Source organism: Anas acuta, chromosome 24 (assembly GCF_963932015.1).
Source record: "Anas acuta chromosome 24, bAnaAcu1.1, whole genome shotgun sequence".
Classification (NCBI taxonomy): Eukaryota; Metazoa; Chordata; class Aves; order Anseriformes; family Anatidae; genus Anas; species Anas acuta.
The window spans coordinates 5,728,687-5,754,610 of NC_089002.1; the positions used below are offsets into that span (position 1 = coordinate 5,728,687).

The 25,924-nt window shown below is 52.8% G+C and overlaps 1 protein-coding gene and 1 long non-coding RNA gene across 7 annotated transcripts; both read right to left on the reverse strand.

Moving 5' to 3' along the window:
• Positions 1-27: 27 nt before the first annotated feature.
• On the reverse strand, positions 28-5,826 carry LOC137844090 (uncharacterized). 3 transcript variants are annotated; one of them, XR_011089811.1, is made up of 5 exons: positions 5,610-5,826; positions 4,896-5,117; positions 1,931-3,163; positions 1,307-1,430; positions 28-1,197 (listed from the first exon to the last, which is right to left on the reverse strand). It is a non-coding gene; the product is annotated as an uncharacterized lncRNA (long non-coding RNA). The 3 variants fall into 3 exon arrangements; XR_011089810.1 differs by having other exon boundaries at positions 1,931-3,171; XR_011089812.1 differs by having other exon boundaries at positions 1,931-3,171; positions 5,728-5,815.
• A 2,067-nt stretch (positions 5,827-7,893) lies between these two features.
• On the reverse strand, positions 7,894-25,608 carry CTTNBP2NL (CTTNBP2 N-terminal like). 4 transcript variants are annotated; one of them, XM_068659809.1, is made up of 5 exons: positions 25,468-25,608; positions 23,226-23,333; positions 15,005-15,235; positions 12,795-12,902; positions 7,894-11,967 (listed from the first exon to the last, which is right to left on the reverse strand). In XM_068659809.1, the coding sequence occupies exons 2-5, from the start codon at positions 23,322-23,324 to the stop codon at positions 10,486-10,488; spliced, it is 1,920 nt and encodes a 639-aa protein (XP_068515910.1). In that variant the 5' UTR covers positions 23,325-23,333; positions 25,468-25,608; the 3' UTR covers positions 7,894-10,485. The 4 variants fall into 4 exon arrangements, with proteins under 4 accessions (XP_068515910.1, XP_068515912.1, XP_068515911.1 ...); XM_068659811.1 differs by having other exon boundaries at positions 25,505-25,527; XM_068659810.1 differs by lacking the exon at positions 25,468-25,608 and adding an exon at positions 24,532-25,007.
• Between the last annotated feature and the right edge of the window lie 316 nt (positions 25,609-25,924).

Sequence of the window (25,924 nt, forward strand, 5' to 3'; positions counted from 1 at the left end):
CTCTCAGGATGCCTCATGGCTGAAGCATGCAGTATTCTTGTTTCCACCCATGTGCTCCACAAAAACAAAGGGTGAGCGTGACAGCAGCCTGCCGGGGGCTGGTGCAGCCCTGAGCTGCTCTTCCCGGCCCCCTCCTCCTCCTCTCGGGCTGCAGTGGCTGTGCCCAGGGCTGGTGGTGCTGCAGGGCCGTGGTGCTGCCTGCCCGCTGCTCCCAGGCTGGCCCTCACCCTGCAGCACTTGCACTTCTTTTTTTTTTTTTTTCCCCTCTTTTTATTTTTTTTTTTTCAGTGAACAACTTTATTTCCCACTTTGACATTTACCAGACACACCTGGGAGCCTGCCTGCCAGAAGGAGAAATGGCACAAGAGGAAATACATCTTCACAGCCTTGAGAAAGGAGAGGTTTGGAATCCGAGTCCGTAAACACCGTTGCTGCGCAGTGAGCAAACCCAGAGCAGGTTGTGCTCTGGAGAGTGTAACCCCACCTCCTCTGCTCCTTTTCTGAATTAAACAATAGGAGAAGCAGACTGCGCTCGCCCTTCTCTGAGGGGATGGTGACAGGTTAGGGATGCTGTCCTGGGAGCAAGCACCTGACCCCCCGATGAGCTGGGGAGGAACATGTGGCCTGCAAAATTCCCACTCCTTGGGAAACTTTTCTCTTGTGACCCCCTGAGGGTGAACGCAGACAGCTCTGAGCTGGGCTTTAGCTTCCCCAGGGGCTGTGGAGGTGCTGAGGGCCCGGCCTCCCCTTGCTGGCCACAGCGCGTGGGGTCACTGCCTGCAGGGCCAGATCCAGTTTCCGCCTCTCTGCCTCGATCAGCCTCGGGTGCTGTGATGCCGTGGGCGGGGAGGTGGCCATGCAGCGGGTGCATCAGCAGCCACCCGTGTGAAATCCCTTCCAGCACCGAGCCCGGCGCCTGCTGTGCCGAGCACAGCCCAGGGCAAAGCTCTCGGCTCGCTGCCTGGCTCCACCACCTACACTGTGAGTGTAGGGGCAGAGCAAGCCCCAAGCAGAGCAGAGCCCAGCCAGGACGTGGTGGGTGCTGGAGGGCTGTGGCTGGTCCGAGCCGTGGCTGTCAGCTCAGCACCGTTCCTCTCCCAGCCTTTTTCATCCCGGTTGTGCCCAGCTGCAGGAGCCTGCACGCAGGAGCCTCCACCACCGCATTTTGTCATGTCTTCTGGGCCATAAATAGGGGCGCTGGCAGGCAACATAAAAATAAATCTGTTAAAACAGTGGTATTTTATTTTATAGTGGTCAAAGCCTGATCTTGATTAAAGACCCTTCCCCACATTGCTAGAGCAAATACCTGGGAGGGCAGGGCTGTCTCCTTCGGTGAGTTACACAGGTGTGGAGCGTAATTTACTCTCCCCACATCTTCAGCCTTCAAACCGCAGCAGCATTTTTCTGTGCCTGAGGTTGCCAAGATAACCCTGTGCATTTGTCACAGGCACATTTAAATGATAAATGTGACACCTCTGGGAGGAAGCACCGCCGGGTCGCTCTTCCCTGGTCACGCAGCCGCAGCACCACCCGCGCCGTCCTTCCCGGTGCAGGTTTTATCCCCTCACCTTTCTTTCCAACTCGCCAAGCAACAACTGTCATGTTTATACTCATTCCCTCCCCAAAGTCCTGTTCTACCTCAAGGATTAAGCTTTCATCCTTCATTATGAGTTTCTCCCCCAGGCAACATTTTCCAAGAAGAAAAAGGAATTTCTGGGATTTTGCTTTTAAGAGATTATGTTACTAAGCGTGTGTTTGTGCCCAGGTGAGGAGCTTTCCGCACACACACGGGTGATTTGTCACAACCTGTGTCAACAGAGCAAGCAGCAACGGGGGGGAGAAGGGGGCCTGGTGTCTGCCAGTGGTCGAGCTGCCCGAGTCCCCAAAGTGCCCGTTCCCAGCCCCAAGGTGCCCGTCACCAGCCCCATACCAGCCACGCTGCGAGCTGTCACTTCACTCTCCTCTCTGGCACTGCCACGCTGCTCCAGGGCCGCTCCTCTCAGAAGCACGGGTGCCAGGGCACATCAGCCGGGCTGCAGAGAAGGAGGGGGCTCAGCCCCACTCATTTAGGGTCACTGCTGCGGTCCCACAGCCTGAGCCACAATCCCCAGCCACCGGTGCTCGCTGCCCGAGGCCGATGCCGCAGCACCCTTTGCAGTGCTTCAGTTCTCCCCATCCCCAGCGGCATTGGCACCTTCCCCTGCTGCTCACACCCAGCGGACCCGGGATCAGTCATTGCCACCTCCTGCTCCTGCCTGGGGAGCCCTGGTGCTGCTGTGCTCCTGTCTGTGGGAACCCTCTGCAACTTGTGAGGAGCGCACACCGTGCCGGGAGGCTTGGCGGCACGGATATTTGGCTGCACCGCAACTGCTGACCGAGGCTGTGCTTCCCTTGGCTACAGCACTTGTTGTTAAATCTTCTCTGGGAGCTCATCTAAGACCAACAAATTAACATCAGGGAAACACGGCAGCTAAGGGCAACCCACCAAAATAACCCAAACCTGCGGTTACAACGGGGGAGGCAAGCACGGCATGGAAAGGAGAGCTGCAGCACCAAGCTTCAGCGCCGGGGCTTCGCCAGGAAAAGCCATAGACAGTGGAAGATGAGATGCAGCCTCCGGGGCCCCCCGCCCGCCCCAGAACCCGAGATGCAGCCACCGGGAGCCCCCGGGGCTCGCACCCCACCCAGCTCCGCAGACACTTGGACCGCGGATGCAGGCGATGAGCAGCGGCCGGGCCCGGTGAGTCACCGCGCTGAGTCAGACGCTGCTCGTCCTCCTGCACTTCTTCCTCACGGTCTGGGGGACGGCACGGAGATATGTTCCTAGAGAGATAAGCAGCTTTTCCGTTGCTGGGACTGCAGCCTTCGCCTGTAATCATCGAGGAGCGGTAATTGATGATTGCTTACTCTGGATGCTCGAGCCCGGCCGGCGTGCTGTCCTGCTGCCAGAGCATCAGGCCGTAACCCTGCTGTTGTGAAATTAAACAATTACCAGATTCTCCGCTGCTCTTTGATAAATTGTTCTTAGCTCTCCTTTAAAAGTCAATAAATAAAAATAGTCGGACTCCGCTCCTCCCCGAGAGGTGCTCGGCTTGAACATCCAGGCACAAAAACTCGCTTTCTTCTACAGAAACCTCCCTGGAGGTCCTGATGGCACGGTGCCCTGCGGAACTCAAACACAAAGGGTAAAGCACATCACAAAGACTCATAAATCCAGGGGCAGCCCAAGCACATGGAGCAGGCAGAGCCCTGCCAAAACGTGCATAACAGTAGGTATGTATCACACACAGACACACCGCCGTGGGTATTACAGAGCCTAAACCTGATTAAAGCCTTTCTACCCCCCACCAATGGTCAATTCCATAAAACAGCTCACCCAGGAGACTGAATTCATTTCATCCCCAAAGTCTAATTAAAGCCATTAGTGTATTCCTTGTCTTTCTGATAAGATCAAAGCATTCCAAGAGCCAGTCATTACCTTATTTTCAAGACAATTATACAACATCTACCATCGATTTATTCCGCCTCCAGCTGTACACATTTATCTCTGTCTATCATCGCATAATCTGCGCCATCAGACACAACAAGAGCACGGCTATCAGCTGACAGGGGCTCGGGCTCGCCTTGGTGGGTTTCTTTTTCACCCTCGACTGCAAGTGAACATCAGAGGCAGTGCTGGGTGCCCGGGGCCGTGTCCCCAGATGCTGGCCGGTGGCGGACAGATGCCCACAGCCACCTGTGTGGGTCCCCCCCGTGCCCATCCCGCAGGGCTCCCCGCTGCTGCTTGGGGTCCTTCCCAATTCAGCTCCCTGCAGCCCCTCTCAGCCCCCACGTAAGCACCCAGGTACCTATGATTTATAAATCTGGTCTGTTCCTTCTAAACCTGAGCGCCCTAAACAGGCACGGTGTGGCAGGAACGGCTGTTCCCTTAATGCATGAGGCGTGCTGCCACCCCCCTTACAAGCCCCCCGATGCTTCACGAGGAAGCTGCCACCACGACACCACAGCCGTGCTCTGGGCAGGGGCCCTGCAAGCACTCAGCAGTGGTGTGATGCTCCTGCTCCTTCAGGGATGCTCTCTGCACAGTGAGCATCTACCAGCCCAAGACAATCCCACATTTCCTCGAGACCAGCTCCCGGCCGTGCCCTCCCCGCTGCCCACTGGGTCCCTGCGGTGCCGGATGGGGTTGTGCTGGAAGCCCAGTGCCAAACCCAGGCACTTGCTGGGCCCTGCCCTGTGCAGGAGCAGGGCTGTGCACGCACGGGGTGCCTTCCCCTCGCATAAACACATCTCCAGCAGCTCACGGCCCCTGCGAGAGCAGAGCTGTGAATTTTCATCTCTCAGCTAATCAACTCGCCTGCTAGTCCAAACTTGTCAGGAGCTTTATCCCTGCCCTGCCAGCCCTCCTTCCAGCCCACGAGTGACAGAAGACGTTCCCATCCCTCCCCGAGACACATCCAGCTGCTACAAAAACAAACATCCTCCCGATGGCGACCCCTCCTCGTCAAACAGCCCTGACCCCGGGCCCGCTGCCCCCCAGCCACCCTACAACCACAGCGGCGCTGCGCCCGGCCGAGCGCCCCGGCACAGCCAGCGAAAGGGCGATGTTTACCCGCGGGGACAGGAGAGTGGAGTTAGCACCTAGGCTGGAAGTTTATTAATGGCTGGTTCTCCCTGGTCCCCCCGTGACAAAAGATTAATCACCTGGCAGAGCCTGTGCTGCCCGGGATGAGAGGCAGCTGTGGCAGCACCGGCTCCCCAGGCTTCCCGAGGGGACACAGCCAAGGGCAGCCCCACAGCTCAGCTGCCCCCCACCCATCCTAATGGCCCCCCAAGCCCACACCGGGGCTGGATTTGCAGGGGGCTCAGCAGGGTGCGTGCCAAGGGCTCCCTACCTGGAAAGCTGATGAGTTTGATGGGGAAGGAGGGTCCCGGTCCTGCCCCATGGGCTCACTCCAGTGGCCAGGCCCCACGCCTGTCTCCTTTCTTGCTGCCTTTTCTCACTGCTCTGCACCCCCGGGTGCTGGGGGGGCACAGGCACAGCCTCCCAGCAGGGTTTGGTGCCGGTGGTGCACGAGCAGCCTGGTGGCTCCCAGGTGCTGGAGCCCTTCGGAAACCTGGGGAGGACAAAGGGCAAACCTCAGTAAGCACAGGGGAGCTCACAGCATCACCATGGAAAGCCATTCCTGGTGGGGCTGCCCTGCAGAAAGGCACCCAGCAGAGAACATCTCGGTGCTCATGGCCCAGGGGAGCAAAACCCTGCAGGGCCCAGACCCACCTGAGAGTTCTGCAGCTCCAAAGGAGTCTGCTTCAGCTGGATACCCCCCAGATCCTAATTAGATTAACCAAATCCCGTTTATGTAGCAGCTGTATCAGTACAAACACCGCTGTGGCCACGTGCATTGACCACGAAGGCATTTGGGGCCCTGTACCTGCAGGATGAGAGCTCTCTGCAGCCCCAGCCGGGAGAAGCAGCACACAGAGGTGCAGGAGAGCACCAGGACACACACCCCAGGGGCAGGAAGGTCTGAAAACCAGGAGCAGGACATTTCAGCCCCTGTGCTTGCTGCTTTCCCTGTCCCACAAGGGGTTGCCCCAACCCAATTCACCTGGAGCCTCTGCCAGCTGTGGCAGCGGGATGAGACCCCCGGGCGGCTCCCCAGGGACCACCAGCAGCGGTTGAGGCTGGAACAAGAGGGCAGGAGAGCGGGGAAGAGCAAACTTCACCTTCTTGGCACATCTGCTGCTGCTACACCTGAGGCACGAAGCCCCCTCCCAGCACCTGAAGCCTCCCACTGCACCCTGGGGGGGGCAGAGCCCAGCAAATAAATCAGCTCCAGCCCCCCCGCTGCCAATTAACGGACCCCAATTAAAGCACCTGCGTGGTGGGAGGAGCCGCCTGGCTTCATTAAGCCGCCTCAATTAGTGCTTTTTCAGGTGTTTCTGTGCCCGCTCTGCCGGCGCCTCCCGGAGGGGTCCCCGGGCACCGCTCCCCGCCCCCCCCCCCCCCAGCCCCGAGCCCCCCCCTCGGCCCCGTTCCCCGGGCGCCCCCTGGCGGCCTCACGGCGCGGCGCAGCCTCCGGGCCCCGCAGCCCGCGGCCGGACGGCGCCACCCAGCGGCCGCTCTCGGCATGGAGCCGGGGCTGGGGGGCAGCGGGGGCTGAGGGCCGGGGGGGGCTGAGGGACAGCCCTGGGTGCTGAGGGGCCCCCCTGGGTGCTGCAATAAAGGGGGGGGCTCGGCTTTAGCACCGTCCTGGGGGTGCCGCCGTGCCCCCACGCTCTGGGGCAGATTGGCCCCAAGTGTGTTGTCCGTCTCCATCCCTGGCGCTGCCGCCATCTCGCAGCAGCACCCACAGCCCCTGCCCCTGCTCCTGTCCCTGTCCCTGCTCCTGTCCCTGCTCCTGTGGCTTCCACACTTCCACAAACTTCCACACAGCTTCCACAGGAGCTGGGCTAACAGCAGCCCGCCGGCACAGCCCACTGACAGCCATGAGGACACGCGTGATGCTCCTTCCAGGGGGAGCAGGAAAACAAGCACGCTAAGCGATGCTGCGCCCCATTTCCCTTCAAAAAGGGGACACGGTGTCGAGGTGGCCCACCGCACGATGGTCCACAGGAGCTGTGGGCACTGCTCCCGGCAGGAAAGCCGAGAGGCGAGCGCTGCGTGCAGTTGCCTGCCGTAAACCCCGCGTTTCCACAATATCCAACCTCCAGCTAGGTGATTCCAGGCGGGGCCGTGAGCCGGCTAGTCTCAAAGATTTAGGAGGCTGTTGACGGAACAGAAACGGTGACTCACTGCTTCTGCCGCCTGTCTGTGACACTCAGCTTCACTGCACTGAGTAACCACAGCCTGTCCATGCTGTGTGCGGGCAGCCTGAGGGAGCGCTGGGTGGGCTGGGGGGGGCGAAGGGAACCCCAAACACCCCCCAGACCCAGGGCTGCTGAACTTCGTGCTGTGTTTGGGAGCGGTACCTGGGTGAAGCAGCAGGGCTGCTAGCTGGGGCAGGGCCGGGCACGGCCCGTGTGGAAGTTTCAGGGGGATAAATGGGCACCTTATGGCCCAGGGACTGCCCACATCCCTTCCTCTTGTGCAGAAAATGGCTTCATTTTAGGGGCTGGGCTCGCTGGCCTCACCCACGGCACCCAAACGCTCACTGAGGGCAGCGCGGTCTGCCAGGGGCAGGGGAAGAGCCGGGCACACCTCGCTGTTTACAGAAGGGGCTGTAAGCAGGCAGAGTCCGCACACACCCCTCCTCACCTCTGCTGCTATAAAAAGCAGGCAGGGCTGTGGCCGAGACACCCGGGTACCACCCCAAATTCCTGCCTGGGCAGGGCTCTGGGCCGAGGCGTTGGAGGAAGGAAGGGCTGGGGCTGGAAGCAGAGCTCGTTCCGTGGCTGCTGCGTGCGGCAAGGCCGCGGCCGCGCTCTCGGGGCACTCCTCAGAAATTTCATCAAGCCCCAAGAGATGAACAAAGAGCTCCTTCCAGCTTGCTGCAAAACCTGTTCAACCAAGCCGATGCAAAGATAAGAAAAGCAGGTCGCTGTTGAGGCGTAATGTGCAGGAGCTGACAGCCGTGGGCCCTCCTTGATGGCGGGGCTGGGTGGCACCGGGCGGCCCCACGGTGCTGCTCTGCGGGGACGAAGCACACGGAGAAATCCAGCACTGTGCTTGGGCTGGGAGAGAGACTGAGAAACGATACAGCCCAGAAGACGATCAGCAACACTTGCTCCTTATCTGCTGTACGCCGAAGAAATCTTTCTGACATCTCAGAGCATCAATTAAAGCCTTGGCTGCCACATCCCGGTGCCCGCCCAGCTCTCAGCAGGTTCGTGCGAGGCAGCCCTGAGCCACACACGGCCCCAAGTCAAAACTCCAAACATTTCCTTAAGCAATTTGCACATCTTAAAAATAAAATCCTTTATTGATAATATGAATGTTTAACATGTTTAATGCCGTCAGCTATAAAAATGATTAAAGAGTTCAGCTTGGTACATTTGGCTTTACAAATTTACAAGTGTTAATGAATTAATACTAGTGTGTACGTTTTGCACTTCATTATACTCCATTAGCCAGTGACAAACTCTGCAACAATTTCTGCTTGTAACAGATGTGAATTATAGAAGAAATATTTAGTTGCTTTCACACAGAATCTACATCAACAGTTAAATACTACCTCTAAATGTCTTACTGTATTAGTTGGATCCATTTTAATATCTTGTGCTTAGTTTCTCTCAGAAGATAGGCTACTAGCAAAAATACATTCTTTTGCATACCCCCTTCCCATATTATATTTTAGAAGAACCAGTACTCAGTGCATTTCCTAATAAACTTCATCATAGCATCTCTCTCTCTAGAGCTATTGATAAGGAAAGGGGATAATACAATTTAGATTAATGTAAAAGCAAAGAAACACGTTAAAGCAGTGTATACAAAAGCCTCACTTTCGAATCGGCAGTGATACGTGGGCCTAAATTCATCTGCCCATCGGTTTTTAGAATTACTCTCACCAAGAGAAAAAATCTGCTATGAAAACTTACAAAAGTAATAAATGTGCTTCCCTAAAAGCCACTGCCCACTTATCTCCAGGCTGCCCATCTTCCTACCGTTAGCACGTAGCCTCTTCCAATGGGTTAGGAACCATGGCACGTAACACCACAGTTTAAAAGGCTACTAAAAGGTTTGTAAAAACCTCTTGTTCTAGCCTAAATATCTGCCCGCACGGGAGAGACCAGCAGGGGCACTTCAGACAACGGCCATGCCAAAGCAGCACAAGCGCTGCGATGCCACCAGGTGAAGGAGCTTCCAGGCCACGTCCAGCACCGCATCCTCCCGGCAGCCACAGGGCTCTTTCCTCCAGTGAAGTGGGATGTGCTTTGTTTAATTAAATATTCAAAAACGATGAAGGCGAAAGCATCGCTGGCAGCGGGAAACTACAGTGTGTAACTTGACACTGCTGAGAGGGAAATGCTGAGCATTTCTAAGTTTAGGATCAGCTCAGATACAACACCTGAGATAATTAACTCAGGGTTGGGCTCTCAGCCTCTACCACTGATCTGTGGTACGTTTGTCTTGGACTTTTTACCACGATGACTCAGAAAACCAACCCTGCCGTGCTGGGGACTGACGGGCAGCACAGGCAGAGCATGGCAGTGAGGACTACACTTCTCGTACCAAACGTTTCTGCGCTGGAATCCATTGCCTCTCCCCTTTTGGGCCCAAATAACTTTTCCTATATAGGATTTGCCTCAAACTTAGGCAATCCCTTGCTGTGATTTTTTTTTTTCCAGTCTCAAAGAATTTCCTTGTTTTCTTAATATTAGGAAGAAGCTCAAGAATAGAGATTTTCATAACGTGTTGTATGTTTAATAGGTACGTGTGTGAAACTACCTAAACACACATACACAGTCAATTACGTATGACAGCAATGATTTGGTTCTCTATTTGTAGCAGCCAGTGAAAGCCAACAAGATCCCGTAACTAGTGTGTAAAATCCATGTCAGCTGGACACCATTGATGCAAGTGATGAATAAAATTATTGCTTTTGTGGATAGTAGAAGATCCTGTCTTACTGTTGCAAAGGAAACTGCATCCTATGGACTAGTGTTTTGTTTTTCAAGTAATAGCAAGATCTTTGTCAAGTAGTAGCAAGATCCTTTTCTCAGAAGTTCTACACACAACAGTAGAATGCTTGAGGAACTTGAAAATAAAAAGGTGACACACCAGAAACTAGAGTCTAGCCATTTAAAGCACCCAGGCATCTCTACAGGATGTGCTATAGGAAACAAACAAACAAAAAACCTGCTGGGTCAACGAATATTGAAAGCAGAGTAATCTGGGCAAGCCACATTACTGCTAAATTTCACACCAAGAAACTCGTGTATGCTTCCTAAAATACCCAGGAGCCAAGACCTAAAGGACAAAGTGTGGCTGGCTGCAGTCTGGTGGTCACTTTACAGAATTGGTAGCACATTTGCTAACTCACTTTAGCAAACGGAAAGAATTAAAAAGAAAAACAGTGTTGTTTTTAACATTCATGATTCAGAGAAGAATTTCTTTCTGCAGCTAGATGGTCCCCCTCCTCACCCTTTTCGGAGAATCACATTCATATTGCAGGCTTAGTTCAGGCACTTTATATAAAATGTTCATCTGGAGTAAAAAGTCTGCAAAAGTTATTTCTGCATAATTTAAAAGTAGCATTTCAGTCCCATTTTAGTTTGATAGATAGGTCCCAGTTCATGATTATGGTTCCTCTTCTTGATTTGATTTGACCGTTGCCATGAGACATTTTGAGGCTACTGTATAGCTGTAGTTAGGGTTTCTTCATAAACAAAAATATTTTCCTACCTATTAAAAAAGAAAAATATACTAAATGCTTTATACAGACAGATTCTGCTACTATGGAAATAAATAACATGGAGTGGAAAACCAGTGCCTTAGCTCTAGGACGCTAAGCCATGGAATGTCACATTCACATTTTCTGGAGACTAGCTGCTGGTTGGCAGGAGTATCTCCATGTCTTTGCCATTTGACACTACAGTATTGGTAGAGCAGCTACTTGCCACGTCCATGGGGGCACCCAGAGAGGACGCCTGAGAGGAGGTTTTGGTGAGCGGAGCAGGAGCAGCAGGCGACTGAGCGAGGCCAGGTTTCTTTGGAGGAATGGGTGGAGGGTTCCCTCTTTCTGCTCTAGGAATGGTTGGTGACTTAATCCCAGGAGACAACGGGCTTAGTGGACTGGAAACCTTGCCAGGGCTTGGAGAATGACCAGATTCATTTTTGGGGCTCACGGCATTTGCCAGATTTCGGTAGTCTGTGCCAAAAGGTGAGCTATTAGGGGAGACAGGTTTAATCGCTCCCTGCTGGCTGGTGAATCTGGAAAGGACCTGAGTGACTGTATTGCGTGCTAACTGCTTGGCTGCAGAGTTATCTGCTAGAGTAGGAGACAAATCCCTTGACGGTGGGCTCTGCAAGCCACTTGACTGATGGTCCTGTTCAGCTTGAGACTGGAATTTGTGCCGAGCTGCGTGGAAACGTTGATTGATCCCCACCTGGTAGGATGACTGATACCCAGGGCTGCTCGCTGAAGCTCCCACTAAGCGTTTAGTCAGAACTGGTGAGGAGCAGGGCGAAGGTGTTAGCGAGGAGGCAGCTGTGCTGCTGGGGGACAGGGAGACCCCACTAGAAGGGAGCTGGGACATCAGATGCACTGGTGACTCTGTTCTTACAGGAGAACTTCCATTTTCCACTGTGTTTTCTGGTGTCGCACCAGCAGATTTCTCCTTTGGAGCCTGGCTCTCTGCTGCGTTTGTCTGCAGCAGCTCACCACCCGTTTGCATGTCTGTATTGCAATGGCCATTGGATTTTGCATAGGAATGCGTAGGTGTAGTAGGGCTGGGAAACACGGCATGCACAGCTTTGCTTGTGCTGGCAGGATTTGCTCGGTCTGCTTGGGGACACTCCGTCTGGCATGACACAGACTTCACTGCGGGACTGTCAGTAGCGACTCCTCTGGACATCACCGAGGGGCTTGGCTGCAAAGGCTCAGCAGGACTGTGCTCCTGGCAAGCAGCCTCCAGCTCCTTCAGGGCTTTCTTCAAACATTCCACCTCTTCTTTCAGTGCTTTTGTACGGTTTTCTTCTCTGTTCAGCTTGGCTTTCAGCTGCTCTCTTTCAATGTCAAACTCCGAGAGCTGCTTTTCTACTTGTGCTTCCATCTGCAAACCCCGCTTCCTCTTGGATGCCAGCTCCTCCTCCAGTTTACTCACCTTACTCTTCTCTTTTTCCAATTTCAAGCTCAATTCTGCTGTCTTCTGACCCTCTTCTGCTGCTTTGGCAGTGGCTTTCTTGCACTCTACTACAAGCACGGAAGACAGCTGCTTGTGGCGAGCCCTTTCTTCCTCCAACTGGCTTGAGAGCTTCTTCTGTTCTTTTTCAAACTTTTTCACTTGGGATTTTTCAAACTCCAACTAGAAGATAACAAAGAAGAGCTGTAAAGGAGCCACGAGACCTCCTGAAAGACAATGACGTGTAGCACCCCAAAAGCTAATGGGGTCACTCTACACGTTGGAGGCATTCCCCAGTAAAAGATGGCAATGCCTAAGACAAAGAACGAGGTTTTTGCCCCAGGTGTCTGCAAGACAGTCCTGTATGACAGGCAACTCAGTTCACATCTATTACGAGTTATTACTTATGAGTAGTTACACCACGTATGATATTCACTTGGCACTTTGTGGGATATACAATATGCCAGGCACTGATTGAACAGGTGATCTGAGCAAAAATCTCCTTCCACCTCATTTATTACTTTGTTGGTTTGCCTTTTAAAGGCATCGGGCTTTGAAATGCTGATACATTACATGTGTTCATTAAAGTCTGCAGCAATTGAGTAAGAGAAAACAGCAGCTTAAATATTTATTATAATCCCTGAGCAATCACACCGGGAGACCTTTCATGAGGACTTATTCTGATTTTCGAGTGCTAGGAAGCGTTATCATTTGTAAGCGCAGCCCTGCTCTTGAGAACTTCTCAGATTTCAGGCCAAAGAAAGATTTCAAAGCACTTGTCTTTTAATGCTTTTACCACCATTCATCTTCAAAAAAAAAATATCAGAGAAATGAGGTTGTTTTTCACATCAAAATGAAAAAAAAAAAGCAGGAGAGCCTTACAGAGGAGCGAGGCCCCTGATACTCGTTAGATGTGGAGGTGTGATCCAAGGCTCAGCACCCTGCCTGAGCACCCGGGGCCCCGGGTTTCCGTGGGCTGGGTAATCAGCAGCTAGCGAGGCGCAGCGTACCTGCTGGGTGAGCCGCTCCCGCTCCTTCTCCAGCATGTAGGTCACATCATCCCCCTCCGCTGTGTCCTGGGCGTGACGCTGCCTCTCCTCCTCAAGGTCCAGGATCACCTGCCAAAGACACTCGGGTCACTGCGGCACCCAGCCGCACACCACCCAAAGCCAAGTGACACGGGAGAGCTACCACTGCAGCCTGACACCCAAATTCAACCCAAAAATCAGATAAAAGCAGCTTTTGGACAAATACACTGTGTTGGTATTTGGTATAGTTGAGGCAGTTTGTGAAAGGAGCCAGAGAATGTCACCCTTCCCAAATCGCTTTATTACCCAGTAGCCAAAATTTGCGCTTTTCCTCCCAGCTGCAAACGACTTCGAGAAGTTCCCATCAGCTGCCACCGGCAGCAGGGTGCCCTCATCAGAGTTTCCTGGCAGGATCTCTAGCACCAGAGCCAGCAGAGCAGATGCTCTGCCCCAGGGAGGATGCACCCAGGCGAGGCAGGGCGTTACAGGCGCAGCGATGGTCCTCGCCACGGCTCCAGCACTAATTCACGCCCAGGCTTCTCCTTCAGTTTCTTACAGAATATTTGAGGACTGCGGTGCAAAGTTTATTTTAAAGAGCATTAATTTGTTCTTCCACTTAAGAACAAGATGAGCTCTTGAAATGAGACTGCTTGCCATAAGGACCCAGTTAAGGAGCTCCTTCAGTTTTCATGCTGAATTACATGAATAATTGAAATTCTATTAACTCAACAAGAAAAGCCAAATAAGGCAGAGTCTCTTGGGGGGAGCTTGCACCTCACCTCCAGAACTCTAGGCTTTCCTAAAACACACTTACCAGAGATTCTCAGTTTTCCTGCAATTTAAGCTTCCAAACAATGCTTAAATATTTCTAGGTACCCAGGGAACCTCTTTAGAAGAGCGACAGAAACCTCTTTAGAAGGAAACCTCTTCACAAGGGCGACAGAAATGCTTCAACACCCTTCACAGCCTGAAAGGACAGCCTTGCTCTTGTCCCCATCAGCAGATGACATGAAAATAAACTTCAAACCATGCACTGATGAGCAGTGGAACAGAGGGTTCAACTCTGAGCCTTTTGATTAGAAATAAAATGTGACTACTCGCATTCGGTATCTTCATATTTGATTGTGTAAGCTTTAATCAAAGCAGGAGTGACATCTGGAGAAAACAAGAAACCACACCCAAGATGGTACTGGCTCAGGCGCAGGCAGTAGCCAAAAATATACTTAAATGTGACATTATAAAAGCTGGCCTCTGGATACCAGTCTGCCACTGATGCAAGTAAAAGCCAGTAAAAGCAAAAATCCCAGCTACTTTTTGGATGGAGCAGAAGTTTATGAAGAGGCTAAGGTATGGTGCTGCAGTGCAGGTGGTTTGAGACTCGGGAGGGCTCCTCCCAGTGATACGCTCCTGGACAATTACTCCGTGCCCTGACTATACAGGAGGGACGAGTATTTTAATCATTTTGGCTTGTCAAATTTACTGCGGGACACAAAGAGCTCCATGTAAACACACGGGTTTTTTGTTTGTTTTTTTAAAAAACTAAGCAGTTACACAAAGAGAAGCTCTTGTAGCAAGCCTAAGAAGCTGAGGACAGCGGACTCTTGCTCTCAGACCTGTGTGCGGGTTTATGCTCCCCTAGCAAACGGAGACACGTACGGCAGGTGAGCAAACCTCTGAGGAAGTACAGTCTGACATGTGGCCCAGGCACTTCACTGGTGTCACTGTGTGTTCAAGCTACATATGAAGAATAATAGATAATCCATTAAAGAGGCCAAGTTTTGGTCAAGTTTTAGTTTTGGTCAAGCCCTATTTTGTTAGAAAAGCCCAAATTCCAGGGGTGTACTGCCATAAGTACCTGGTGCCAGCCCCTTCTGAGATAAGCAGGGATATGTTTGTTGAGAATTCAACCTTCCAGAAATGCGTTCTTACCCTTTAGTAAGTACCATACCTCCCAGTTGTGGTGAACTACTTCCTTTCCTGTGTCCCCTAATAAAGACACCTTGTTTGCCTTTCAAATTTCAAACTAACAAGCCTTACAGTTGCATCATGTTGAGTGACAAGAAGTTTAAATAAAAGGTGAAAAGTCCTTCCAGCTACCAAAACTCAAGGCGTTTTAGAGTTTTCGTTTAAGTCAACGTACTTTCAAAATGTAACTGTTAAATTCTGAATAGCTTATTTGAGGACAAACTTACCTTTCTGTGTCTGCTTTCTGCAGCAGCTAGTTGGGATAACATTCTTTCCTGCATATTCTTGCAATGTTTCATCACCACTTTCAAAATAGATAAGGGATTGGAGCATACTGGCTGCTTTTCACCATGATTCCCCTCTTTCAGGGTCTCAAAATCTCTTTGCAAAGCCATCAATGGATCACTGATGTTGTACTTTCCATAGCGCTCCTCAATGAAGGTGTCTCTACGCTGGGCCTGTGATAAAATAAAACGAATTTGCATTTCAACATACTTAAAATACAAAACTAGCTAAAAAGAAGAAAACGGTTCATCGTTAATAACTCCTTCACCAATTTTCCACTTATTGAAATCTGACAGAGCCTGATACGTAACCTACTACCTGCTGTAAGTGTATTTAGGGAGGAAAACACATGCAAACCAGAAAGAGAAGAGAAGGAAGTCTGGCTTCCAAACCCTTCAGAGCACACAGCCCAACATCCTCATAGCGCAGCCACCTGCCTCCATTCCTCCCCTGCAGAAGGTAAATATCAGGTCCTGCTCAGTGACAGCTCCGAGCATTTACACGTTGGGGGTGAGAGCAGTCGTGCGTTGGTTTGTTTCGTTACGTCACCATCAAAGAATTTCATGTTGAGCAATTAAAGAGTTTTGTACTCTCACAATAACCTAGAAAGCTGTAAATTGTTAATGAAATCCTTACTAATCTCCTCCAGACTAAACAAAGCTTAGTGGCTCAGGGAGCGAGATAGGAACGCTTGGGTTTCTTTTGGTGACATGTAAGGATTCAAGAAGCTCACACTTCCTGAGCTTTACATTTCCTACAGCTAGAGCCCTCCCTTCCAGCTGGAAAGCTGGTGGTCAGGATGCTAGGGCCTTACCCTACTGACCGACTACTGGGAAGTCCTAAAAACCAAACCAAACCTTTGTGAACGCACAGATGTAAAAAAATAAATAAATAAATCTTTACTCAAATAGCTGACAGAGACTTTTTGGTCCTGCCTATATTCCAGGACAGAACCATGGGATTAGCGTGGAAAAAAAATGCCAAAGTTGAGCACTGCCCTCAAAAGAGGGAAATGTGTGGGTTACGTTCCAGAGGCACAGAAAACACCTTTCCTTCCACATCTCCTCCATGAGCCAACCCAGAGACAGCTGTCCGAGGATACGGACCTGGAGTTGCGTTTTAACCCCTACAGCACAAAAATCCAGAGGAACATTCGGCTCTGCCATAGCCCTGCTGCCTTCCCGGGAAAGGTGGGCACGGCTGGGTGCCACACAGGCAGAGCTGGAGATATTGTTCTGTGTGTTTAGAAAAAAGAGGAAGGAAAGGATCAGCCCTGGAAACGGGAGGGCAGCCTTGGATAATAAGCCACCCATGGCTTAATGAATCACAGGAAAAACTACAGACTTTTTTTTGTGGCAGGGCGGGGAACTTCAGCTCTTCCGAAGTATTTATAAAAAGTGACTCAACCCGACCTCGCTGCAAGCGCGCGGGGCACTTCTAAGTGACTCAGACATTAAAAAGGCTTCGAATACAGAGCTGGACATTCATCCAGCTGCCAAACTGCTTTCAGACGAGCTGCTCCTCCCCGGGGCCAAACCCGCCTGCTGGTGGGCACCGCGCGGCCGCAGGAAAACACCGGAGAGACCTCTCGGCACGGTGCGCGCAGGGAGGAGGACATTTGGGGAGCTCCCTGCTGGGCTACTGCTTTCTAATAAAAGCCCAAAGAGCAGGGATTTATCACCAGCTAAGTTCACACCCCCTGCGTATAACCTCTGGCTTTCTGCAGGCGCTGACACAAGTCGTGGTTCTCCCTCTCTCCCAGGCAGCTCTGGGCTCGGCCAGGCTGAGCCGGGGAGGTTTGCTTCTCACCTGGGAAAGAACAAGAAGTTTTTCCTTGCTGCTCTGCAATTAAGTGTTTTCCTGCACCAGCAGGACAAACAGATGAGCCTATCATAACAGTAGGAGCTTGGTGAAGTCCAGCTATTCCTCTGTAGTAGCCAGCGCAGCGTAAACATTTAATTAAAGCTGTCTAGACTAGGAAAAGTCTTAAACAGCCCATCCTACACAGACTGCGATGAGTTTACAAAACGAAATCCGCTGCTCAGGCATCCGGGCCGCCACACACCAGGAACACAGGCACCGACCTGCAGCCTGCCTGCGACACCCCCGTGCCATGGGGCTGCCACCACTGCACCCGCTCGGGACGGGGACACACGCGTGGGGCATCCCCTGCCCGATGCTGCTCACCCCAGCACCTCTTCAGCTCCGCTTCCCCCAGCCACGCTGGGGATGACACAGAAACAGCTCCAGCAGTTTGGGTTTTGTCCCGGCTGAACTGGAATCCGGGTATCAATGCAGTTTTTGTTCAGCTTTCAGAAGAGAAGCAACTCGGTGAGGCAAGAGAAATATTCTGTTGCTGAGCCCAGCATGGAAGAAAAACCAACCTAGATCTCAGCTCCCAGTATCAACCTGGTGTAACATATAAAGATCGAGCCTCAGTAATAAACAAACAGCATTACAAGAAGCATTTCTAACCCAACAGCAGAAAATTGGGTCTGGAAAAGCCGAGATGACATGCATACACCCCGCAAGATCGCTGCTCTGCGGAAGGCGACGCAATTTTCTACATTTAGAAGTTCCTCTAATTCAGTACCTCCATCTCCACCATCTCAGACGTGGAAACTTATCAAAAAATTCAAACTCTGGAAGCAGCTAAATGGACTATTTGGCAATTTTGCGGAGGATTATATTGCCAAGAGGAAGAGAGTTAACATTTAAGTCTGGGCAGCTCTTAAAACAGAGAAACAAACAAACAAAACCCCAAAGAGACAAAACCCCAGGCAGCAGCGATGCGAGTGAATTCAAACTGCTGATGAGCAGAAGCAGGCACTGGGGGGGTCCCAGCCTAGGCTGGCCTTTAGCTCCTGCTCGGGTCGCTGACCACGGCCAGTCCCTTTTGGCAAGGGCTCCCGCTGACGTTTGGAGCAGAAGCAAAATCTGACAGCGGTGAAGGGATGCTTCCTGCACAGACTTCAGACCGCAGAACTCCACTTGGTTAGGGCAAAGTGCTTCCTCCTGGGATTTCCACGCTGTGTCAGGCTGGATGTTTCCCATAATATGCTTTTTTTTTTTTTTTTTAAAGAAGATTTCCTTTTATTGAAACCTTGTTTATGAGACAGCAGTTCGGTTTCTCTCTGCCTTCAATAAGCTTCACAACTTGTTTTACTGGAACTTCGCATGGGGAATTTCCAGCACTTGCTTTAAGTGTTTTTCTGGACAGAAGGTGGAATATTGCTCTTCCCTGTAATTTTAGGGCTCGGGATTTAACCCTGGGCACAACACAAACGCGGTGTTAATTAACCCGAGCTCCTGCGTATGCAGTTCTCTGCTAATAACACGCGCAGAAGTTCCTCCTTTATGCTGCAGAGTGGTACAATCTGCAAATAGCTCCTTACCGCCCTCGACTTCCTCATCAGCTCCTTTCCCCAGAGCCAGATTTCGGGAACGAAGACACGCTGAAGTCACGGCCGCCAGCGAGGAGGGGATGGGGTGGGGACCCCTTGCTCTGTATCACTGAACAGGTTCTGTATCTCTGAGCTTTTTCTCCTACTTAATCAGGAGGCAGATGCTGTCTTTTGGAAGCTGTGCCGTGAGCTTCGCTTCTAACCCCACTGACCAGCGGACCCGTCGTTTGGGGTGCATTAATTCTGCTTTACAGAGTGAATTACCGAATTCAGGAGCAAAGCAGCGAACGCCAGCTCCCACAAAACAGACAGTTCATTAGCACAAAAGACAGTTTCTGCTCCAAATTCGCTCGAGCCCTTAACATTAAAGACCACGCCAGGAAGCTGCTTCCTGTTTTCCAGAAGTGAACAGAACTTCAGTGCTAACACACAGAGAGCTCTGCTTGAACGAGCAGGGGGAGGGCCCCCGGTGCTCTAGCACACCGACACGGCCCTATTTAAATATGGAATAAATAAATAAATATGGAATTGTTTTCAATCACGGTGTGCTGCTTTAGAAAGCTAACCTGTTCCATGCACGTAATCCTTTCTACATGGCAGTAAGGAGTGAGAATCCAGCCCTTAGCATTATGCAACTCTGACAGCATCTGTTTTTTTGGATGATTTAAACTCGATTATAACTACAGGAAAAGGAACACAATGAGAAACGAGATTTAAGGCCTGCTCCAAGGAGAACATTGAGATTTATGCAGCGGACAGGAAGCTCCTTTTGGGCAAAACAGCTTTTTTTTTTTCAATGGGGTTTTAAAATAGAGGAAGCAAAGCGGAGCACTGGAAAAGAATATTGTGAATATGGTTAAGTTTGTTCACTTAGTCCTTCGTGCTAGAGCTTGGATTGCAGCAGCACCGAGATCCGAGCGGCCGGCAGCAGTCCGAGCAGGTACACGGAGATGATTCTCCCCATCACAAAGGCCCAGCAGCACTCAATTAAAACAATGCAGAGGAAAAAAAAAGCTGCAGAAGAACAGAGACGACAGCAAGGGCAAGTCATAATGAGGGAGAGGCGTTCATTAGAGGTGACCTAACAACTGCTCTGTATAATCTGAGCCCCAGCAGCTGACGGATGAAGCTCGGGAGCCGCAGAGGGACGCTGCCCCGGGTGCTGTGAGGAGATCCCAGCAGGGCGAGCAGGGACGAAGGGCAGGGGAGTGGGGACAGCCAAAGGGAAGGGTGGGCAGGGAAGGGGCAAAGCCGGCAGCCTCTGCACGGGCAGGTCCCACAGCTCCGCTCGGACGCTGCGGAGCGGGGCCGGTGCCAGCCAGCAAGTGGCCCGATACCACGAGGGAGCAAAAAACTATTTTAGGACTTGCAATCTGCATGCACAGATCCTCTCTGCTAAATGCCAGATGTTAAACGTGCTCCTTTAAGCACGCGGGAATATCAATTATTGCAGGCTGCACTACCGTCAAATTACAGCTTTACAAATTAAGGCAATCTTTTTCCACGCAAGTGCCTGTCCTTTCCTATCAGGTAACATCGGATCCGCTTCAGAAATCCCGAGGGGTCAGGAGCATTAAGTTGGAACTGGGTGGGCAAACCTCTGACCTTTCCCCATTGCCATCTCGCTGTGTAATGGAACTGCAGGAGACAAACGCTGCTGTTGTGCGCTCTGGTTCCACGCCGCCTCCTCCCACGTTCGTCCACGCTTCGTGCAAAGCTATCGTGCCTCCGAAGAAAGCTGACTGCAGCCACAGAAATCACTCCTCAGCAGCCACGGAACACAGAGACAGCTGTGAGGCTACGGCCGGGTGACTTCTCCATGCACGAACCCAATGAATGCTTCCGCCAGCCCCCGATGTCCCCGCTCCTCGCGGCACACGTCAGGGCTTGGCTCAAAGTAAAGGCTCGGGGCTTCACTCTGATCCAACCTTGGAGAGCCTCTTCTTCACAGCAGCATTCTTACATTTACCAAAAGATGAGTACCCAGGTTAGCGAGGTGGGTTTGCCTTTAATTGCAGCCACACACACCAATATTCCAGCCGGGGAAGCCCTGGGAAGCTGCTACCACAGCTGCAAGCAGCAAAGCAAAGCGCAGCGTGGCCAGGCTTTAACTGGGTGCTGGACACGGGCACGCAGCAAGGCCAGGGGGCTGCTGAGGCTCTGTCCAGCCACCACCAAAAGCTTCGTGGCTCCTGCTGTTCCCCTTTCCCCCAATGCCAGGTCCTACCTGCAGCGTGCTGGCACTGCTGGACATGGCGCTCGGCCGCCAGCCCCGCACCCCAGGACGTGTTGGGAGGCTGCACGTGGCCAGAGCCAGCTCCAGCTTCATGCTCTTGCTGCCCTTTCCTGCTACCTTCAGCCTTCCTGGCGTTCTCAGGATGAGAAAGGGGAAAAAAAATAATAAAAAAGCACAACCTTTTGATTAGCTTGGTATTTCATACTCTGCGATTATCAAGCCTAGGTTACGGTTTCGTTTAATTTCTCCTGAGCTACCTGTACCCGACAATCGATGTCAGAAGGGTACTTTAACCGCACGGAGCTCCTCATGCGGGAGGGAATTGCAGGTTAAATTTCAACAGAGAAGATAATTGCATTGCACTACTGGAAGGTGCTCATAAAAAGCCCCTGGAACAGAGCTACATTCCTTTCCACCGGCCCCTCCGTGCCCCATGACACACGTTTCACACTGCGCTATTCAAGCCATGCCTGGCCGGGAGCACGTTTCGGTGCCACAGCCAGAAAGCTGATCCCAGGAGAGGAGCCAAACCTCCACCCAGAGCCTCGTGCCAGGAGGGTAACAGCATCCCTCCAACAGCAAGAAATCGCCGACACCTGTACTTGACAGCCTCTCTCTTTCTCCCATCAGAATCCCTCCTTAATCACAGATTTAGGTCTTTTGGGTATTATTCCTACCTGGGAAACCCATAAGGAAGTTTATGGCAAATGAGGCTAGAGGAAAGCCATTTTTATCAGACGTCGTGTAACAGCTCTGCAAACATCTGCTGCCAGAATCAGGGGCATAAAAACACACCGCAGGAACAGATTCTCTTTATGGGACCTCGTTATCTCCAGAGATCAGACAGTAACAAAGTTCACCCACAGGACTGCTCTGAGAACAGGTCAGAAGGCCAGAAGTGGAACCCAGAATTAGTGCCACGCAGCCTCCTGAGCACACCAGGAAATAAACCCAGCGTGTGCCCTGCCGAAGGCCTCGCACTAGCATCCTCTGAGCCTGTATTTTGCTCTTACTGTACCTAAAGAATATCAGCAAATTGCCAAGATCCATCTAATAAAAATATAAGGTCGCTGTAGCACCGTGATAGCAAAAGCAGAGTATTGCAAGACGAAAGGAGCAGAGGGAAGCCAGGAGCCTTCTCGTGTCGAGGCCACAACAAATCACAAGCAGCACCAACTGGAAAAGTGCTCCGCAAGAGCTCAAACAGTCAGCATAAAGTCAACTGTGTGAAAACAATCAGCAGCTTTACGCAAACCTATATGCTGGTACAGCGACTGCATCTGGTTCGAAGAGACGCGTGCCAACTCTCATCCTCCATCTGGATTCTGAATGTCGTCATTTTAACGAGCAAAACAGAAAGATTAACTGTTATTTGTACGAACTATAGAAAAAAAAGGCTTAGAAACTAGCCACTGGTCCAGCTTAGGAAAGGATTTGTGTATTCTCAACTCCAAGCATTACTGAGCTATCTGTGTGTGTACATATGTGACTACTAATGGGTCAAATCTGCAAAACACCTCGCTAATTTGTACGAGAACACTTTCATCTCATCACAGGCAACCTGACAGGGCAGGAAGGGCCATCCCTTGTGGAGGGCCCACTGAACACCCCACGTTAACACACATCCTGCAGGAGCACAGAGATGTACCCTCCGATCCATACAGCCAAAGCACAGGTGTAAATTAGCTTCTTCAGCACCCAACCCTCCCCCTACATACCCCAGAAACCTGTGGAAATCACAGAGAATGGTTCAGAAAGCTCCCCGCACCCAGGTTACAGCAGGTGAGGAGCGCTGTTCCATCGCTGCTACCCAGCAGCAGCCTGCCAGGGGGTAACCGAGGCAGGGGCACCAAGTGCTGGGGCAGGAAGGCTGAAATAGAAGCCCCTCGCCACGCAGGGCGACCAAACCTACTCCTAGGCACTACATCAGGTTTCCAAGCCACAGATACAACTTTAGGACGGGTCAGTTTCAGCTGGTAGCAGTTCCTCTGGAAGGTTGTGGTTCTGCTTGTGCCAGTAAAGGGAAGGAAAAGCAGCCGGGCACACCAGTCTGCTTCTCTCAGCAGCAGCAGCAGCTTACGGTGGCTTAGTTTAATACAAAGCCGTGGCTGCTGCTTCCTTATTCCAGTGACGTTATTCTCGCTGAAGGACTAATCTGTGAACCCTCCTGGCGAGAAGATGTTCTGCTTTAAGAAGCCTTCCTTATTGAATAAGAACAGAACCAGCAAAGGAAGTCTGGCAGACCTTCTTCATTTCTCAAGCACTCGGTTCCTTATCAGAGAGGATGGAAGCACACCCACAACTCCGCCTTGCAACTTTGGAATGCTCCTTGCAGAAAGCTTACAGCGACGGATTTGAGGACGTCGAGTGACACACAGCATTTATTACCTAACAACACCGATACTGGTCCTGAACCAGTAATAAACCACTGCTCCTGAATTTCCCCTTGCGTGCAGGCACTTTGCAGAGCCTTTACCGGTCGTGTTGTTATTTTTGTCTCTTATCGTGGTGCTTACAACATACCTTTAAGGCTTCTATGACGAGATCTCTCGCTTCTAATTCTCCCTCAAGAATGCTAAACAGCGTCAGTAGTTCTGGTTTGCTGAGTTTTTCCAGATTCATCCTGAAAGCCTGAAAAATGGAAGATGGTTTATTAGGCATGTCTCTTGTCTATTAAAATCAATACTCTAAGTCACACCGCCTAATCTCTATGTAACTTCAGCTTCCAGTTCCTCAGATTGCCGTGGGGTGGGGGGGGAAGGAAGGGGAGAATGCATAATGCAAACGTTCTCTCTGTAGCTCCCCAGACCAGTTGTAGGGAGTCATTTTTCACCTTTTCCCCAAGGGTCACCAGCAGATGCAGCCCCAGATGGCGCAGGCAGCACGGCAGGGCTAATGTGACAGCACGACACTTGCCACGAGGTAGCCAGCCAGCAGGAGGGGGGCAAAGCAGGGCTATTTAAGGCCGTGCTACAGCAGGTAGCATTTCTGGGTGACCCAGCTGCAGCTGAAGGCAGCCCAGGCCAGGCCACCTCGCAAATCCCATGGCAAAGTTTGTGTTTCGGTGCCGCAGCGCGTTCCCCGGCAAGGCCATTACGCATCGCGGTGGAACGGGCCCAAACCACTTTACAAACGAAAAAAAAAAAATCAATGCCACGAAGAATACACACTTAATTACTGTTCTTTGAAGCCGTTTCAATATCAGCATCATTTATTAAGTATAATTTTACTGCTCGCACAAGAACGGAGATCCATCGCCTGAGCTCCCCGTCCAGCAAGCTGCTTCTACCCTGCCAGTGCACCGAACGCTGCCTCGTTATAAGCCCCTACGTTACCTTATTACAAACAACAGCAAACATTTCAAGCACGAAACCCTTGTCTCTGATGGAAATACACCTCCTGATAACACAGCCTCATGCTCCGTACAACAACCAAGCGTGCGTTTTCTGAGCCCACACCACATCCATCTATTGCCACCCTCCAAAATCCATCAGGAAACGCCAGCGGACGAGGCAGCTGCTCACAGATCCCCAATCCAATGGCAAGAGATAAAGGATGAGCTTCGCCTTTACTAGAGAAGCCTCCCCAGCTCCAATTCAACCAAACTCCACTTTTTTCGGAAGTCGCTGCTGCTTCCCCGGGATTTGCATAACTGTGCCTCTGGAGAATTATGCACAAACGCAAGTTGTGTCTTGCTCATGCCAAAGCAGTTTTCCAGTTGCTGGGAACAGAAAGTTCTGCTCGCAGGGAGCAGCAAGTCGCCTGCACGCGGCGAGAGAAATCACAAACCTGCTCTGTGCCCCTTCGGCTCGTTAGAGGGGTTTCTCACCACGCGGGCACGTCCTTGCTCCGGGCAGCGCTCTGCGTGAAGCTGTGGACAGTTGTGCCTCTTATTGACTTTTTTGGATGGGGCTGCCCAGCGAAACTTCACTGACGGCCTCCTGAGGTGCTGGGGGGGCTCTGAGACCAACCCCAAGCGGACACCCACCTATGCTCAGGAGGACAGCACAGAGCTGGGTGCTTGGCAAACCCCCGTGTACCCCGCAGGGCTCCAAAGCTGCCTGATTAGGAGCTGGTGATGCCGTGGAGATCTCCCCACAGCCACCCAAGGCACGTTTTGGGGGCCCTTGACCCCTGACACCGCACCCTATGCACCCGGTCACCTCCTGGGGCACGGAGGCAGCTTCCCAAACACCCTTCTCACACCAGCAGCAGCAAATTAACGTTAAAGCGTTAACGACAGCCCCTTGGGGGACACTTGGTGGAGCCGTGACACCCCAAAACCCCACAGAACCGCGGCCCGGCCCTGCCCGGTGCCCCCCAGCCACCTGTCACGGGGCTGTGCGGGGACACCCAGCAACGGGACAGCTCCGGGTCCGGGGCACCGGGAGGCACCGGGGGGCACCGGGGGGCACCGGGGGGGCACCGAGCATCCACCCCCGGTGCTGCCCGTCCCGGTTCCCGTCCCGGTTCCCGTCCCGGTTCCCGCCCCTGCTCCTTCCCGGCCCCCCCCCCGGTATCTCAGAGCCCCCCCAGGGCCCTGCCCCGCCCCCACCCCATTTACCGAGCCCCTCACCGGGACCCAGCCCCGGGGGCCGCGGTTTGGACCCCCCCGGGATGAGGCCCAGAAGCTCCCGGTGCCCTCCCGGTACCCTCCCGGTGCCCCCCCCCACCCCCCGTTACCCCCCGTCCCCCCCCGTCCCGGGCCGGGCCCCTCGGAGCGAGCCCCACCCCCCCCGGCCCCCCCCCCCCCCAGGGCACCGACCTGGCCCCGGCCCCGGCCCCGCCGCCGCCGCCCCTACCGCGCCGCTCCGCTCCCCATGCAGCCGCCCCGCCCCCCGCCCCGCTGACGGACAGCCCGCCCGCCAATCGCAGCCGCCGCCCGGCCCTCCCGCCGCCCAATCGGCTGCGGGGGAGGCGGGGAGTGGGCGTGGTCAGGGAGGCGGAGGGGGAGGAGGCGGCCAATCAGAGGGAGGGGGCGGGGCGAAGGGGGCGGGGCGCGGGCTGAAAATCCCTTTTGTTTGCGGCGGCGGCGGCGGGGAGAGCGGGCGGCTGTGATTGGAGCGTCACTTCCGGTGCGGGAAGGGCGGGGCTGCGCCTCGGGGGCGGAGCCTCTGTGTGTGGTGGGCGGGGCCTAAGTGTAGAGGCCACGCCCCCTCGGTGAGGCCACGCCCCCCCTCCCCCGGTACGGCCCCGCCCGGGGGTCCCGGGGCAGCCCCGAG

Bases quoted from the DNA above. Each gene is read 5' to 3' on its own strand.
- CTTNBP2NL (XM_068659808.1), bottom strand. From the start codon at position 20,795: ATGAAGCTGGAGCTGGCTCTGGCCACGTGCAGCCTCCCAACACGTCCT. The intron at 15,236-20,693 runs GTAGGACCTGGC...ATTTTATCACAG, and splicing joins GCAGTGCCAGCACGCTGCAG to GCCCAGCGTAGAGACACCTT. The intron at 11,968-12,794 runs GTACGCTGCGCC...GTTATCTTCTAG, and splicing joins GGGAGCGGCTCACCCAGCAG to TTGGAGTTTGAAAAATCCCA.